Genomic DNA, 18,113 nt, shown 5'->3' on the forward strand with positions numbered 1-18,113 from the left:
GTGGATTAAAGGTAACCCTCAACAACAAAGGATACCACAGAGGCTATACACACTCTTGGAGGCTAAACCCCACACTGTTATCCAACACTTGGGCCACAGACCAAATTAAAGATGAAATCAACGAATTCATAAGTCACAATGACAATGAAAACACATCACAAAGAAACCTATGGGACACAGCTAAGGCAGTACTGAGGGGCAAGATCATTGCCCTCAGCACTCACATTAAAAGAATGGAAGCAGAGCAGGTGAATAACCTCACGATGAAACTAAAACAACTGGAGAAACAAGAAATGACAGAATCTAAAACGATTAGGAGGAGAGAGATCACAAAGATTAAAGAAGAGATAAATCTGATTGAAAATAGAAAGACCATTCAACAAATAAATAAGACTAAAAGCTGGTTCTTTGAGAAAATAAACAAAATTGATAGACCCCTTGCAAGACTTACAAAAAAAAGAAGAGAAGAGACTCATATACGTAAAATCAAGGACTCCACCGGAAAAATTACAAGTACACACGATATTCAAACAATCATAAGGAGCTATTTCCAAAACCTCTACTCAGCAAAAAACAATAACTTTACAGAAATGGATCAATTCTTAGAGAAGTACAAACTGCCCAAACTGAACCAAGAAGAAATAAATCAACTAAATAAACCAATAACTTACAGTGAGATACAGGAGGTAATCAAGAACCTCCCAACAAAGAAAAGCCCAGGCCCAGATGGATTCACCAACGAATTCTACAAAACCTTTAGTGAGGAGCTAATACCAATACTCCTCAAACTCTTCCGTGAAATAGAAACAGAGGGAGAAATCCCAAACATATTCTACGAAGCCAATATCATACTCATTCCCAAACCAGGCAAAGACCCAACAAAAAAAGAGAACTACAGACCAATATCACTAATGAACACAGACGCAAAGCTCCTCAATAAAATATTAGCTAACAGGATCCAGAAACTGATCAAGAAAATCATACATCATGACCAAGTAGGCTTCATCCCACAGTCACAAGGATGGTTCAACATCCATAAATCAATCAACGTAATTCACCACATAAACAGATCTAAAATTAAGAATTACATTGTTATCTCAGTCGATGCCCAAAAAGCCTTTGACAAAATACAACATCCATACCTATTAAAAGCTTTGGAGAGAACAGGAATAGATGGAACATTCCTCAAAACAATAAAAGCCATATACAACAGACCAACTGCTAATATCATATTAAATGGAGAGAAACTTAAATCATTCCCCCTAAACTCAGGAAAAAGACAAGGATGCCCACTCTCCCCACTTCTTTTCAACATAGTCCCTAGCCATAGCAATAAGGCAAGAGGAGGACATCAAAGGGATCCACATCGGCAAGGAAGAAATCAAGTTATCCTTATTCGCAGACGACATGATCTTATATCTGAAGGACCAAAAAAACTCAGTACCCAAACTCCTATACCTAATAAACCAATTTGGTAAAGTAGCAGGATACAAAATCAATCCACAAAAGTCAGCAGCTTTTCTGTACACCAGCAATATACAAACAGAAAAGGAAATTATGGAAATAATTCCATTTACAGTAGCCAAAAAAAGAATAAAGTACCTAGGGATCAACTTAACCAAGGATTTGAGGGACCTATTTAATGAAAATTATAAAAATGTACTAAGGGAAATCAAAGAAGACACAAGGAGATGGAAAGACCTCCCATGCTCATGGGTAGGCAGAATCAATATAGTGAAAATGGCCATATTGCCCAAATTGTTATACAAATTCAATGCAATAACTATCAAAATCCCAGCCACATTCTTCACTGAAATAGAGAAAGCAATCCATAAATTCATATGGAACAGCAAAAAACCTAGAATAGCCAAAGCAAATCTAGGCAAAAAAAGCAGTGCAGGAGGCATCACAATACCAGACTTCAAGCTCTACTACAGGGCCATCATAACAAAAACAGCATGGTATTGGTATAAAAACAGATCGGAAGACCAATGGATTAGAATTGAAGACCCAGAAATAAAACTGCACTCTTACAGCCAACTGATATTCGACAAAGGAGCTAAAGACATACAATGGAATAAACATAGCCTCTTCAACTACTGGTGCTGGGGAACTGGGCAGCCATATGCAGAAAACTCAAAGTAGACCCAAGCCTATCACCATGCACCAAGATCAACTCAAAATGGATCAAGGACCTCAATATCAGACCTGAATCCTTGAAACTACTGAAGGACAGAGTAGGAAAGACGCTAGAACTTATAGGCACAGAAAGGAAATTCCTGAATATAGTCCCAGGGGCACAACAAATAGGGGAAAGACTCGACAAATGGGACTACTACAAATTAAAAAGTTTCTGCACAGCTAAGGACATAGCCACCAAAATTGAAAGACAGCCAACGATATGGGAAAAGATATTTACCAGCACAGCAACAGACAAAGGCCTGATATCAGTCATCTACAGAGAACTCAAAAAACTAAGCCCCTCCAAGCCCAATAAACCTATTAGGAAATGGGCAAAGGAGCTAAAGAGAGACTTCACTAGAGAAGATATAAAAATGGCAAAGAAACACATGAGGAAATGCTCAACATCCCTCGTGGTAAAGGAAATGCAAATAAAAACAACCCTGAGATACCACCTCACCCCAGTTAGAATGGCCTATACTCTGAACTCAGGAAACAACAAATGCTGGAGGGGGTGCAGGGAAAGAGGAACCCTTCTCCATTGTTGGTGGGAGTGGAAATTAGTACAACCACTTTGGAGAACAGTATGGAGGTTTCTCAAAAAGCTCAATATAGACCTACCCTATGACCCGGCCATACCACTCCTAGGCATCTATCCTAAACAGAAGTCTCAAGATATCAAAAAGACATTTGTACTTCCATGTTTATTGCGGCACAATTCACAATAGCCAAAATATGGAAACAACCCAGATGCCCCTCCACAGACGAATGGATCCAAAAAATATGGTACTTATACACAATGGAATAGTACATAGCGATTAGGAATGGTGAAATATTGTTATTCGCAGGGAAATGGTCAGAACTTGAACAAATAATGTTGAGAGAGACAAGCCTAGAACACAGAAAACAAAGGGGCATGATCTCCCTGATATATGACTGTTAACAAAGGGAGACAGAGAGACAGTAGAGACCAAGTCTGTGAATACTGTATATGTTCTTGATACATTGTATATTGTATATATGTCTACCTGACCTAGAGAAGGCATAGAAAAACAGGATGTAAGATATCACAAGAAATGTACACAGTGCCCTACTATGTAACTGTACCCTTTTTGCACAACACCTTGTAAAAAAATTTGTGTTCAATTAACAAACAAAAAAAATTAAATTAAATTAAAAAAAGCAGGGTATCAAATAATATCTGATACAGACAAGAAGTGGAAAATTAGGTGAGATAAAACATTCAGAGATCAACTTATTTCCCACACATTCTCCTAAACCTGTGAATTTTTATTTGACTTCAAACTACTAAATAGAATGAAAACAAATGTATATAGTGAAAGACAAAGTATATTTGGAGAATTAAAATGCATTGTTTGTATTTAGACAAAGTCTTTTTTTTCAGATGGAGACACCATCTTGTCACAAGCTTTACAAGCTGAAAGAAATAAAATTCTCAATTAATTTAAAAATATGGAGAAGGGGGCTTGAGAATGTGGCTTAGTGGTAGAATGCTTGCCTAGTATGTATGGAACTCTGGATTCTATTCCTCAGCACCATGTATAGAAAAAGCTACAGGTAGGAGTGTAGCTCAAGTGGTAGAATGCTAGCCTTGAGCAAAAAGAAACCAGGAACAGTGCTCAATAGCTGTGTGCAGAAGAACATGTAAAATAATATTCTATGAAATGAACTCTAAGCAAAGTAAACAAGAGATATTTATTTGTTGCCATTGCTGCTGTTTTTTTTTATTTTCCTTTGTCTTGTTTCTTTGTATTTGGGAGGGTAAAGGAGGGCACATAAAAGGTGGAACAAGGGTGAACAAACACAACAGCGATGCTCACCAGTCACCATGAGGGAAAATGAACTGGATATCTTGTGGGTGAGTGGAGGACCAGGAGAGAGAGATGGAAGGGGAGAATTGATTCATGTAGATATTTCCCTCTCTACATCAAGTCTACGATAATAGTTTTTTAAAAAGGAAGATAGAGGACAGGGATGGGGAAGAAAATGAAAGGGGTGGCATTAATCAGGATTCTTTGCATCAAAGTAGTATTGCTTTTTTGAATGACAACACCTTTGTACAACAATGTTGTACACCTATGTAGAGATAGAAAATTTTTTCTTAAGTTTGAGGTCTGATAAACTTTTCTGCACCTGTTAATATGTTTACTAAGCATCTGCTCACTATTTTGGCTTTCAGAAGGAAATCACTTTTTTTCTTTTTTTTGTCAGTCATGGGGCTTGAACTTTGGGCTTGGGTGCTTCCCTCAGCTCTTCAGCTCAAGGCTGCCACTTTGAAAGACAGCACCACTTCCAGTTATCTGGTGGTTAATTGGAGATAAGATTCTTATGGCATTTCCTGCCTGGGCTGGCTTTGAACCAAGATCCTTAGATCTCAGCCTCCTGAGTAGGTAGGATTATAGGTGTGAGCCACTGGTGCCAGGCAGAAAATCATTCTTAATGTGTAGATTCTAATGGCCAATCTCTGATCCTCCACTGATTCCTTCCCCCTCTTTTTTGTCCTCATATTAGGGTTTAATCCCAGGGCCTTGAGCTTGCTCAGTGGGAATTCTACCACTTGACATACTTTTCCAGCCCCTGATTCTATCTCTTTTGTTGTCATTTCACTTGGCTTAATGGGTAGATAGACAAGAATTAAAAAGTTATATTTCATTTGTGAATTTCATCAAACTATTTAAACTTACAAACATTTTAACATCAGGGCCTTTACTAGGTAGGGAGTTTTAATAATTTTTTGATAGCTTAATTAAATTTATATAGTCGGTATGAATGTTTGAGATTATAGAAACACAGACACTGACACACACACACACACACACACACACACACACACACACACATAGATTTCCTACCCTCTTCCAATCAGGATGATAGGATTATTTTGAACTAAATATATTTTCTGTAATAAAATCTATCTTGCAAAAGGAGGAGAAAGTCCAGTATTAGAGTAATAAAATAGTGTGTTGTGCTTCAAGGCTTCTGGGGGTGATGTGAGGGTGTTTAATAAGTTTTATACTGTTTAGGGTAAAGAGTAAATAGAGTGAATTAATGATTTATTTGTAACTTATTATCTTTATTTGTAGAGTTACCTCACAGAAAAATTTGAAGCAATTTTTGATAAATCTATACTTAATCCATAAATTGATATATTAGTCCTTACTTCAGAGAGTACAGGAATTAAATTCACAAATATGTCTAAAGTGCTTAGAATAATGCCTAATTTAAACAGAGAATAAAATTAACCTCAGCAGTACCTTTTATATTAAACTATAAATCTGAAACTTTGGAAAAATAACTGTCAAGTAGATAAATAATATATTAAATAATTTACTGCAAAAATCATGTCTGTGAAGTAGTCTGGTAAGGGGGTGGTAGATAACTGACATTCAAACTGACAAGGAAAACTCACCAGTTCTGAAGAGTAAAGTCTGAAATCCTAAAACATATACAATAGCAGATCTACAAAAACAAAGCAAGCCAGGTGTGGACTCTTACATCAGTAATCCTAGCTACTTGGAAAGTAGAAATCAGGAAAATTGAAATTCAAAGCCAGCCAGGGAGAAACAGTTAGAGAGACCTCATCTGAACAAATGAAAAACAAAACAAAACTGGGTAATCTTAGTGGCTTCCCTGGTTCAGCCTAGAATTTTTCAGCCTCAACAATCAAGTGAAATAATCTCTCTCCCTCTTCACTCTCTCCTCTCTCTTCTCTCCTCTATCCTCTCTCCTCTCTTCTCTCTCTCTCTCTCTCACCTCCCTCCCCACTCCCCATACCAGTGCTGATGATCAAACCCAGGGCCTTGTGTATGTATGATATATGATATGACATTTTTCTGAATTGAATCTTAGTGGCTACTAAAGATATGTTTCAACTGAAACTATTAGATGGCATAGGTCCTATGTTCATTTTTCATGAAAAAGAAAAAACTAATTCTATAAAATAAGATTCCATTTTTATTGCATTGATGCTTTACCATCAGCACTTAAAATAGGGCACATGTTTATACCGAGATTATCTTGTCTATTTAACTTGTAAATTGATGTTTAGCCTAATGTAAAAGGAGAGAGTGATATTTTCACTCTCTCCTGGGAAAATCTGCACCTTAATTCAGTTGGTATTTCTGATGCCTAATTTGAAAACATACTGTAAGGAATATCACTTAAAATGGATATAATACAGAATTTTGGATAATTGATTGTTGAAATTAGAACTCAAAAGCTGTGTGTTCATTTTTACTAACTTTACCACTGTGTTATTAGTTAATACTGCTTTTCTGGTTTTAGAAATGTAATAAATCTATCACAGTGTTACTAATTAGAAAATTATTAAAAATAACCAATGCTACTATGAAAAGAAACATTTTATGATGTTTCATCATAGATTACTTGAAATAATTTATAATGAGAAAAAAATGCCCAATTATTATATCATTAATTTTATCACTGCTTTGTAAAATCAACAAAAAATAAAATGTGAAACTTTTTGAAATTTTGAAACACTGACACTGTTCGAAGAAGGTTGGCCTTTCTAAAACTCAAACTGACTGGAAAAGTTCAAATGACACAAGACCCTGTTCCTTTTATTCTTTTTAAGATAATGTTTCCACATATTGTTTGATTTGTCTCTTTCAAATCACTGATGAAATTTGTAATCTTATGGAATGGATATTTTTGAGGAAATGCCACCAAATTACTATGGTAAGTTTTCTTCTCGCCATTGTACAATCCTTCTTGAGAATAGAGGTCACATTTTTTCTAGCATAAGGAAAATAATTTTGTGGATTGGTGAGGGTGTTTGATTTATTTGGATGAAGTTCACAGAAATTTTGTGTCCTGGAATGGAAGTCCTGAGTTAAGTTAGATAATATTTTTACCTGATTTACATTTCCAATCCTGTGCAAGAAATCCCCCCAAAATACAAAACTTGAACCTTTCTCATATATGAGTATCTAGAAGCACATCAGAGTTCCTACTTTTCCAGATATTTAGTATTATCATTCATGAACTTGTTCTGAAATGTGTAAAAAACTACATTTATGCACAAACTCTGAAGTATTTTTTCATTGTACATGTTACATATGAACCAGGATGTGTATATAATATTATTAAAAATGTTTCCCAAACCTTCAAATATTTTAAGTATTTCATAAAAATCAAAAGCCAACACACTCTGAGGATTTCAAAAGAAAGAAGCAAAATAAAAAGGTATGGAGTAAACTAGACACAGTGACAGGCAGGAAGGAAATCAATGTAAAAGGACAAGAAAAATTTCAGGTGGACTATGAGAACTGTCAAAGCATGCTGAGGGCTGAAACAAGTATGGAAGGATGTCCAATAATACAATAAAAAGAGGGGTGTAGACGTTCTTTTTTTTCATCATAGCCTATGGAAAAGTTTATTCCTTATCTTTTTTTTTTCTTATTTATTGTCAAAGTGATGTACAGAGAGGTTAGAGTTTCATATGTTAGGCATTGGGCACATTTCTTATACTGTTTGTTACCTCCTCCCTCATTCCCCCCTCCTCCCTCCCCCTTTCCCTCTCCCCCATGAGTTGTTCAGTTGCTTTACACCAAACAGTTTTGCAAGTATTGCTTTTGTAGTCATTTGTCTTTTTATCTTTTGGGTCTCGATTTTGGTATTCCCTTTCAGTTTCCTAGTTCTAACACCAGTATATACAGTTTCCAATGCACTCAGATAAGATAAAGTGATAGTGTGGGTACAACCACCAAAAGGGATACAAGAGGATCATCAACAATAGAAGCTACGGTTTCACATGGCATGTTGAAAGTAATTACAACAGTGACATAACACTCGTTTCCTTAACATGGATTTCATTTCACTTAGCATTATCTTATGTATTCATAAGGGCATACTTAGGCTCTTGTGATCCTCTGCTGTGACTAGCCTAAACCTGTGCTAATTATTCCCTATGAGGGAGACCATAGAGTCCATGTTTCTTTGGGTCTGGCTCACTTCACTTAGTATAATTTTTTTCCAAGTCCTTCCATTTCCTTACAAATGGGCAATGTCATTCTTTCTGATAGAGGAATAAAATTCCATTGTGTGTATGTACCACAGTTTCCTGATCCATTCGTCTACTGAGGGGCATCTGGGTTGGTTCCATATTTTAGCTATGACAAATTGTGCTGCGATGAACATTGTTCCATCCCACCCCAGTACGAATGTCCTATATCAAGAAAACTAACCATAATAAATGTTGGAGGGGATGTGGCCAATATGGAACCGTACTTCATTGTTGGTGGGAATGAAAAGCTGGTTCAGCCACTCTGGCAAGCGGTATGGAGGTATGGGGGTTCCTCAGAAGGCTAAACATAAGAGCTCCCCTGTGACCCAGCAGCCCCACTTTTGGGCATCTACCCAAAGACCACAAACAAGAACACACTAGAAGTTTTTGTGAGACACTGCTTTTCCAAGATTATCTGAACTGAGAAGTCTTGGTCCTTTCTTCATTCTGAGTATATAATTTCCCAGAAGCTCCATATCTATAAAATTTTCAAGGTGATTTGTGATCTCCAACATATTACATGGTACCGTATAAGTATGTGGAGTTTGTACTGTGATATCACATTGGCATTCAAAAAGCTACAGATGGTAAAGCATTTTGTAGTTCAGATATTTGGTTTAGGAATGTTCAATCTGTATCTCTATGTATCAGAGTGAAAGGTGAAATAGTGTATGACTGCAGTACTAAAGTAAGCAGAATAAGTTTCTATTTACATTTGTATTGTGGAAATGATAACTTCATTAAATATTGAAATCTTTAATTATTACTTACAAGATAAAGTTTAGAAAGTATAGTTAATTATGTGAACTGATGTGCAAATACACACAAGACTTATCTGCACATACATTTTGTATGCCTCACATTTATTCTGATGTCTATTAATTTGCTTATTTTGATGAGCATCATTTTTTCTATTACTAAGGAATAAATTTTATGGAAGTAATTATTTGTCCTCAGAACTTCTTGTGAAGTGTTTGAATTGGTACACCACCCACATTCTGTGAATCCATGGGTCAATTCTAATTCTTAGGCCCCTACTGCATGTCACATGTCAGTTTGCTCTACTTATACTGGTATCAGATTGTTTTCTAGTTTATTTTAACATTTTCCCAATTGAGTTCTACAGCTTATGGTTATTAGATTTTTATGAAAATTGCTTTTTATTTTTGGCCAGTCCCGGGGCTTAGACTCGGGGCTTGAGCACTGTCCCTGGCTTCTTTTTGCTCAAGGCTAGCACTCTACTTCTTGAGCCACAGTGCCACTTCTGGCTTTTTCTATATATGTGGTGCTGAGGAGTCGAACCCAGGGCTTTATGTATATGAAGCAAGCACTCTATCACTAACCCTGAAAATTGCTTTTGAAATGGAAAATGTGTTTCCTAATGTTGCTATCCAAACCTTATTATTTTACTTGTGATGTTTCGTAATAGTCATATTCGAAGGTATGGAAAGATGTTTATACATACCTAAAAACCTGTCAATATTGTGACATTTCCTCCCCTTTCCCAGAGTAATGGAATTTCTTACTCCGATTCCATGAATCTCCCCAAACAGCCCTATGTAGTAAGTGTTGTCTGACAGTAGGTGGGCTGTCTCTTACATCTGTTCTCAGACCCACATACCCTCTATTACATGTTTCTACTTATTCCTCCTTCTGACTTCTTACAGCTCACTTTATTCTGAAGAACAGTGAAGGTTATGTTACTGTCAGTGTTAGAATATTATATTTTCTATATTTATAAAGATTCTGGAGAGTGAGCAATCTCTCACTTTCTATATACTGATGAAAATTTCATACACCAAGTAAAATAAAGCATAAATAATAGCAAGAATAACATGCGTTTTGAAGCTAAACAAATCTCTTAGAGTTAAATATCATCAAAAACTGCAATACTTTTAAATATACCTTAATATTTTCTTCACAAATTTCTCCACTTCCTTAGTTTTCCTCTTCATCCTTCTCCTCTTCTTTCTGTTCTGACTTCTTTATCTGGTTCTGGGGTTTGAACTCTGAGCCTTGCACTAGCTAGGTAATTTCCCTACTACTTCATCCATGTTACTAAGTCCATTTTGCTTTGGTTATTTTTTTTTTCAATCTGGTCTTGCATTTTTGCCTTGGGCAAGCCTAAGAATGTGGTGTTTATACCTATGCCTCCTGCATAGTTAGAATTATGGGTGCATACGATGGTTGGCACTTTGTTGAGACTGATTTCCCTAACTTTTTGCTCAGGCTTTCTTTGAATCATAGTTCTCCTGATCAACATCTCCTAAGTAGCTGGGATTTTAGGTGTAAAGCACTGCTCTGACCCTCCATTTCTTTTCTTACAATGCTTGTAAACATCAAGATAACACAAATATTCCAATAAACTACTGTTATATCGATACATCTAGTAAAATGACAAATTCCTATTAAATGATCTTTTCCTACCAATTTTTCCAAAAGCTTATACTACCCTAATTATGTTAGTTAGTTAGCAATATGTTGCTGTTTGTAGTAATACTGAGAAGGCTGAGATCTCAGTTTTTGAGTTCTGACTCTATTACTCGGTCTTGGGGTATAGGAAAATTCATTTCAGCTTTCAAGATCCTGTTTCTCTCATATAGAAAATAGTGTTGTCTGGACTTCCATCAAATCTACTTATATCAGCAATAAAGTTATACATAGACAAAAGTAGTAGCGGTCCTTTCCATTTCAGATGTTTGATATCAGAATTAAGAGGTATTAGGTATGAGTGAAATAAGCTGCAATACATTGAGCAAATGTGAGCCATTAATAGTTTTTATAGATTGGGTCAAACAGCTTCTTGGCGGACCCTTGCCAATGCATTTTATTTTATTTTTTATCAATTCTGGGGCTTGAACTCAGGGCCTGAGCACTGTCCCTGGCTTCTTTTTCCTCAAGGCTAACACTCTATCACTTGAGCCACAGAACTACCTCTGGATTTTCTGTATATGTGGTGCTGAGGAATCAAACATAGGGCTTCATGTATGAGGCAAGCACTCTACCACTAGGCCATATTCCCAGTGCCTTACCAATGCATTTTAAATCTACCTGATACTCAAAATTTATCATATAACTTAGATATTTAATACCTGGCAATGGCTCCCTTTATTTGTTAACATACTAAAGCTAATACATTTGTCATCTTGACTGACCCTTTCACTGGTTTGCATTGGGATACAAATCCTTCATGATCTACTCAAAAGAAACATCACACAGGTTCAACTTTTAGACATTGCTCACTGCAGCTTCTTTTTGCCTATCTTTCCTTTGCTGCTTTGTAAAGCTTGGCAAATCTTTCCTATTATTGAGATTTCATCTTAAATATCATTTCCAACTGGAAGGCATCTCTGCAAGTGCATCTCAAGTTCCTTTGCATATTTTTTCTTTTATAATGTCACATCATAATCATTGTTATAGTTTTCTAGTTTTTCCCTCAGCATACACTGCAAGTCAAGGACAATTTCTTATTCATGCCTCCTATCTGGGGGCACAGGGGTATTTTCTAAGCAGAGGCCCTGTGGTCAAATAAATAGATTAGGAATACAGGCTGTGAAACCTGAGTGAAAGTATTGGTTCTACCACTTCTTTGTTGTATCCACTGAGATGTTTATTTACCCTTTCTAAGACTATATCCTCAGCTTAAAATGAGAATAATCCCAGAGAAGACATGGTGCTCATTAATGCCTTGGATTCCATGCACAATACATATTAACTATTGTAATGATTATTGTGATGAGGATAATCAGTCAATATGTCTTTCTTATATGAAGTCATCTAAACCAAGTTTTTTCAATACTAGCTTCTTACAAACTGCACATGGCCTGGTAACAGTGGCTCATGCCTATAATCTTAGCTACTTCAGAGGTTGCGATTGTTGTAAGCTGGGTTCCAGGGCTATCTAGACAGAAAATGCTTGGGAGCTCTCTCTCAATGAAGAGCTGGCCTAAATGGCTTTGCATTGGCTATCCTAACTACTGGGAAGTTTGACACAGACAGATGGACTAAGCTCAGGCACATGTTCTGGTGGCAAGGGAAGCCCTAACTAAATAATAAGGAACACAACCAGGGGTGGAGTTCTGGTTCAGTAATAAGACTGCCCACTTTGCAAGCATGAGGATCTGGTTTGAAATACTAGATTACTAAATAAATACTGGGCATGGTAAAAAACAATTGTATTCTAGCTTAAGTGGTAATGAGTGTGCTTTGAAAATTTGAGGTCTGAGTTCAAATCCCAGCACCAAAAAATTTTAAAAATAGTGAAATTAAACCATTTTTAGAACATGTATTTTTCCTGTGAGATAACTAAATTTTATAAATTATCATAATGATGTAGATGGTGATGATGATAAAAAGAAAACAACTTGTATTTCTAAAAAAGTAGGCATCCTCTATAGATAAACTCCTCTATAGTTGAACTTCAGCTATGTCTTAGTGATTTGATATAAAATTTGAACAAAGATAATATATATTGAGTCTTCTTATAGATGAAAAATCCAACAAAAGAATCTTCATAACATGTTAGGTTTAATTTTAAAAAGCTTATTACTATACCTACTGAGAAAATAAAAAAAATCTGTCATGGAAGTAATAAGGGAATAAGGTAAAAATCACTATTTAAAAGACTTTAAGAACACTTTACAGTCCTCAGATAATGAGTACTAAATTAAGAGAATATATTGAAGTGGATCTGTGGTTCAAAGAGGTAGAGTACTAACCTTCTGCAAAAATACTCAGAGACAACATGCAGGTCCTGAGTTCAAGCTCCATGACTAACAAAAAAAGTAGAATATGTGATGTTCTTTGACTAGAACAGGAATTTTAAATTTAATATAATCTTAAAAAATTGAATAAGCAAAGAATACACATCCAAAGGTCTGAAAGTACTGTTTGTCCCCTAACATAAAATTTATTTTCTATACTTTAACTGATTATTGATTTTAGGAAGGTGGGGAGGGGCAGTGTAGAGAAACTGAATAATGAACTGAATAACGAAAGATTTCTTCTTTAATGAAATTACTTAAAATCTGATTTTAAGCAGGTTGTCTGCTCACAGTCCAAATTGGGAAATGTTATTGATTTTTAACAATGACACTAATGACAAGTATCTAAGTAAAGAGTTAATGCTGCTTATGAAGTATTACTGTATAGTCAGGAGCTGTCGGCTCACACCTGTAAACCTAGCTACTCAGGAGGCTTATAGATCTGAGGATCTCGGTTTCAAGCAAGTCCTGATAGAAAAGCCTTTGAGATTCTTCTAATTTACCAGCAAAGAAGCTGAAAGAGGAGGCATGGCTCAAATGGTAGCATCCCAGCCTTGAGAAGAAAAGGCTAAGCAAGAGTGAGGCGCTGAGTTCAAGCCCTAGTACTAGCAGTAAAACAAACAAACAAATAAAGAGTACATGGTCCAGTTTGAAATGATTAGTGAAAGGCATATTAATATATCTGATATAAAATTTTGAAGGTCAGTCAGCTGTTAACTTTCCATTATGCCATTCAAATAAATATAAATAAAATTTACAAGTATTTATGAAGTTTTGTAGTGCTTACACAATAGTTGATTACAAGTTTTGGCTTCATGTAAAGACAAAAACATTAATTCTAAAGCACTGTTAAACAAACCAAAGCTCTGCTGTACAGTTTTAATCTGATTATGATGATTAGTCTTAATATCTACTGTATATTTCATCTTTTTAAAGAGGCTTTCAAATTGAGTCATGAGATACAACTTGCTTATGTAATAAAGAACTATGTATACGCAATTGTTACATTGTCTAAATTTCCTAGTTTAGTTAGACAAAGCACATGTTATTTCAAATGCATTTAAGAGCATAATATAACAAAGGTATAATTTAAACTTGTCATTTAATTTTATATGTTAAAACATATTTATATGAATTGAAACTCGTTTCTCCTCTTCTACACATAATGTTGCTCTATTGGCCTCACTAAAATTAGTTTCCTATTGAAAATGAGAGAGAATAAAGACTCACTGGCCCTTTAGTGAAGAAAAGGAAAGAACTTTGGTGGTGGTGAGGACATTAGACCAAAAAATCACTTAAGTTTCATTACCAAAGGCTGTTCTGTATATCCTATCAATGGGCTAAACTTCATCCTCTTTAGGATCCTTTCCTACGAATTCTGGGCTCTACTAAAAAGTTCTATGAAAAGAATGTTACCTTAGTAAAGAATGACTTCTTCTCTGTTTCATACTTCTACTTCCTACTTCTGCTTCCTTTCACTTCTTCCTTCCCTTCCTTTCCACTTCCTCTCCCCTTTCCAGTCTCTTCACCTTTTCCCCTCCCCTCTCCTCTCCTCCCTTCCCTGCCTTTCCTCTCCATTCTTTCCTTCTTTCTTTTTGCCCTCTTTTTTCTTACAGGATCTTCCTATGTCACAATCCTTCTGCCTCATTCTCTGAGTGCATGCATTATAGGCCTGTTCTCTCTCCATTTTATATACTTACAGTATTTATGAGAAGATTGCAAAACTCTTAATTTTGTCCTTATATTTAGGTAGTGAAATACCAAAAGTATCTAAGGACTTCGTATACCAGTATATAATGAACTTCAGGAATCTCCTGTTCTTGTTATCAGCATCTTTGACTCTGCACTCTGCTCCTGAGTTGTCCAGGAACTAAACAGAGCTATTGTTAATGTTCATACCAAAAGCAGATATAAAAACAAATTAAAATTCTATAAGAAAGTATAAATTTGGGTATAGGAAGTTCAAATTCATTATTTGCTCAGTTTCTATTTTTCTCAATAGCATTAGCTCTAAAAGTGTAACCTAAAACATTCTAATTTCTGGAGGACAAGTTCATCAGTTTAGTTTTACGATAATATGGAAAGAGGTAATAAAAACTGTTTACCTTCACAAATGGTGACACCATTTCCTGAATAGCCCACATTGCAGTAGCAAGCTTCAGCTCCATTGCGAATTTCACATTTTGCATTTGGCAGACAGGGTGTTTTGGTGCAATTTTGAGTATAGAAGCAATTCAATAAAGTGGAGAAACACACTAAATAAAATAAATACATATTTTCAAAAAAAAGAAAACCTTCCTCCTTCTATATTGTTCAGTTAGAGTTCAGTAAATACCAATATTCTTTTTCTTCCTAAGTGTATATATTATAAAAATTTCCCAAGGGAGCATTTAGCTATACAATAGCACAAAAACAATCAAGTAAAATGATTAAAGCCTTGAAAAAAATTTAAATTTTACTTAGAAAATTTCAACCAAAGAAAATACAATAAAAATTCCAGCTTCATAAAAGAAAAGAAAATTAAGACCATTGTTTCATGATGATCCAAAATTACTCTTCACCCCAAAGTAAAATTCTTTTAAAGGCAGTTGCTGACTGTAAAGCAACTCTGTCTCTTCTGGGATTTATTTATTTATTTTCTAAAAACCAAGGCAGATCTGATACTGGGTCCTTTCAAAGTCAAATCCTTTTGTTATTTAAAAATAATATCTTAACATCTAGGAAAAAAGATGCAGTCGATTCTGTACACTAATGTTTTTTCCTGACAAAATTGTCTTGCATCTCTTTTACATTTGGGGAAATTAAAGAAAATTTCAACACACTGCCTAAAGACTGTTCTGTCAGAAACGAAACATCACCCAAGTACAACCAAGGAAATTGAAAGGAAATGAAACTTTCCTTGGGAGTTGTTGAAAATAAGGTTGGAAATGGGACTTTGTAGACTGTGAGGAAAAGATAAGAAAAAGCATAGGACGACGTTGCTTGCCTACTTGGAGATGAACTGTGATGAATCATGAAGTCATTGTTCCAAAAACAGTCATCTGAGATAAATTGTTATTTTCTTGTGCCACAAGATCTTAAACATTCAATTTTGTATCTCAGGCCTACATTAGACTATACATATATCACCTAAACCAGAATTCATCCCCTTCAGAAATGTGATTTATTTTCTTTCAGCACAGCACCATCAAATTGGTGGCATATTAAGTGAGCCCAAAATCTAGGCAGGCAATGCTCTTAAATTTCAGGAAACTTCCCTCAAGTGTTAATGGTTTGGATTTCCCAAGTTTTGGGGGGAGATCACAAGAAAGGTCAAATCTGGACTTTGAGAGCTTGAGGGACTTAAGAGGAACAAAGAGCTAATAGTCCTGTGCTTAGACTATTAAGCTCTAGAGTTGAAAGGCCAAGGGGAAAAACATCCTGAGTAATACTAAGTTGACTTTCCTCCCAGCTTTTGCCAAACTTGCCATTTGAGCTTCATAGGGTAAAAACAATTCTGCCCCCTACAAAGGATCGCTTAACCTGAGGACTAGGGAGCCAGGCACTCACCTAGAAGCGGGAGGAATTTCATTGGCGGCGGCCGCGGTGGCGCTGGCTGCGGTGGTGAGTGGCTGGAGGTGAGGGCCCTATACCCAGGATGGCTGGGGCGGGCGCGGCGCGGCAGGGTCCGGGCTAGGCTCCCGTCCCTCTGACGCACCCGCTTCCTCTGGGACACTTTCCGGGCTCTTTTGTGTTAGAGTGTGTGTCAAGCCCTGTGTCTGCCGGCCATGTCCGGCCTCCAGCCCCGTTCCCCAGGCCACCTGGGCTCCATTCCCTGCAGAGTGACCGTCAGCAAGATTGCAGACCCACCCCAAAGTAGGAATCACTTATCCTGGGCTCAGCTTCCAGACTGCAGCCCAGTACTTAACCTTGCTGGGGAATCAGGCTCCTTGGGTATGAGGGTTAGAGCTGAGGTTAAAAATAGCTAAAAAGTAACCAAACCAACCACACAGTTCAAGCAAACAAAAGTGCCAGGTTTTGAGAATAAAACAAATAAAAAAGTATCAAATGCTGTTTTTCTTTTTCAAACAAAATTTGAAGTAAAACTCGGTCTTAACCTCTTTCCTTATCTCCAGAAAAATTTGTCCAATGTATATACTTTCCTTTTTGTATGTTTGTTATGTGAGTTGATTTAAAGAAACAACACTTCATGTTGGAACATAGAGACACTTCTAGCTAAAATATTGAAAATAGCTGACAGGCACAATAATCTTCAATGACAGAATTGGTTGCCTGATGGGTGGAGCTGGGGTATAGACTGTAGAAATGCACAAAGGAAAAACTTGGAGGTAATGGCAATGTTCCATCTTGATTCAGATGGTGAATGCATGAATCCATGGGTTTACCAAAATTCATCCAACTGGACACCTAAGCCCAGACCATTGATGTATGTAAGTTAAAGAAATTATATTTTGTGCAAGTGTTAGGAAGCTGAGTTTAAAGAAGTGCTTTATCTTCATGCCCTGCCTCAGCTCAGGCCATTATTGCTCTAACTAATTGAGCACAACTTTGTCACATTTTTATGTTTAATTTTACATTTAATTTTACATTTCTTTGAATATGGACTGTGTATTGACTTTGTACAGAGAGCATTGTCTCAAAGATGAACAGCTGTTGCCACTGGACTTCATGGAGATTCAAAGCAGTGGAACAATTGAAATGAATCAGAATGACACAAGCCACTTATGTAGAGACACATCTGCCTGGTTCAGGACAGCTATTTCCTAGACCTTTGCTAGCTTCATTTGAGATGGGAAAAGCAGTTAATTGGACTGACTCTGCAGTAGATAAGATATAGGAGTTACAGAGGGAGTATGCACCTTTCCCAGTATAAGTAGCTGGCCTTGAATTCTAGGTAGACTGCTTTGCTCTAAGGCCATGATGTATTTACTCAACAGCGGCACTGCCCCCTAGAAGGGACTGCAAAAATGTGGAATGTTAGATAGGGATGGATATTCAGGAAGTTTGAAAGGGTGATTTGAATGCACATGATAGCATAAAATATTTTTGATAATTGTTTTTCTTTTAATTTTTTCTTTTTCTCTGTCTTTTAACCAGATAGTAATTCCATGGGAAAAAATCAG

The 18,113-nt window shown here is 36.3% G+C and overlaps 1 protein-coding gene across 2 annotated transcripts in view; it reads right to left on the reverse strand.

The window, feature by feature from the left end:
* Adgrl4 (adhesion G protein-coupled receptor L4) overlaps positions 1-16,608 on the reverse strand; it is a 123,252-nt gene extending 106,644 nt beyond the window's left edge. The window contains exons 1-2 of one of the 2 annotated variants that reach the window (XM_048351647.1): positions 16,540-16,608; positions 15,096-15,245 (exon numbers count right to left, since the gene is read on the reverse strand). In XM_048351647.1, the coding sequence (XP_048207604.1) occupies positions 15,096-15,245; positions 16,540-16,561 (172 nt within the window). In that variant the 5' untranslated portion in view covers positions 16,562-16,608. The remainder of the gene's footprint in view (positions 1-15,095; positions 15,246-16,539) is intronic. The other variant, XM_048351646.1, reaches the window with a different exon arrangement.
* Positions 16,609-18,113: the final 1,505 nt, after the last annotated feature.

The sequence above is a fragment of the Perognathus longimembris genome, chromosome 7 (assembly GCF_023159225.1).
Source record: "Perognathus longimembris pacificus isolate PPM17 chromosome 7, ASM2315922v1, whole genome shotgun sequence".
In the NCBI taxonomy this organism is placed as follows: domain Eukaryota; kingdom Metazoa; phylum Chordata; class Mammalia; order Rodentia; family Heteromyidae; genus Perognathus; species Perognathus longimembris.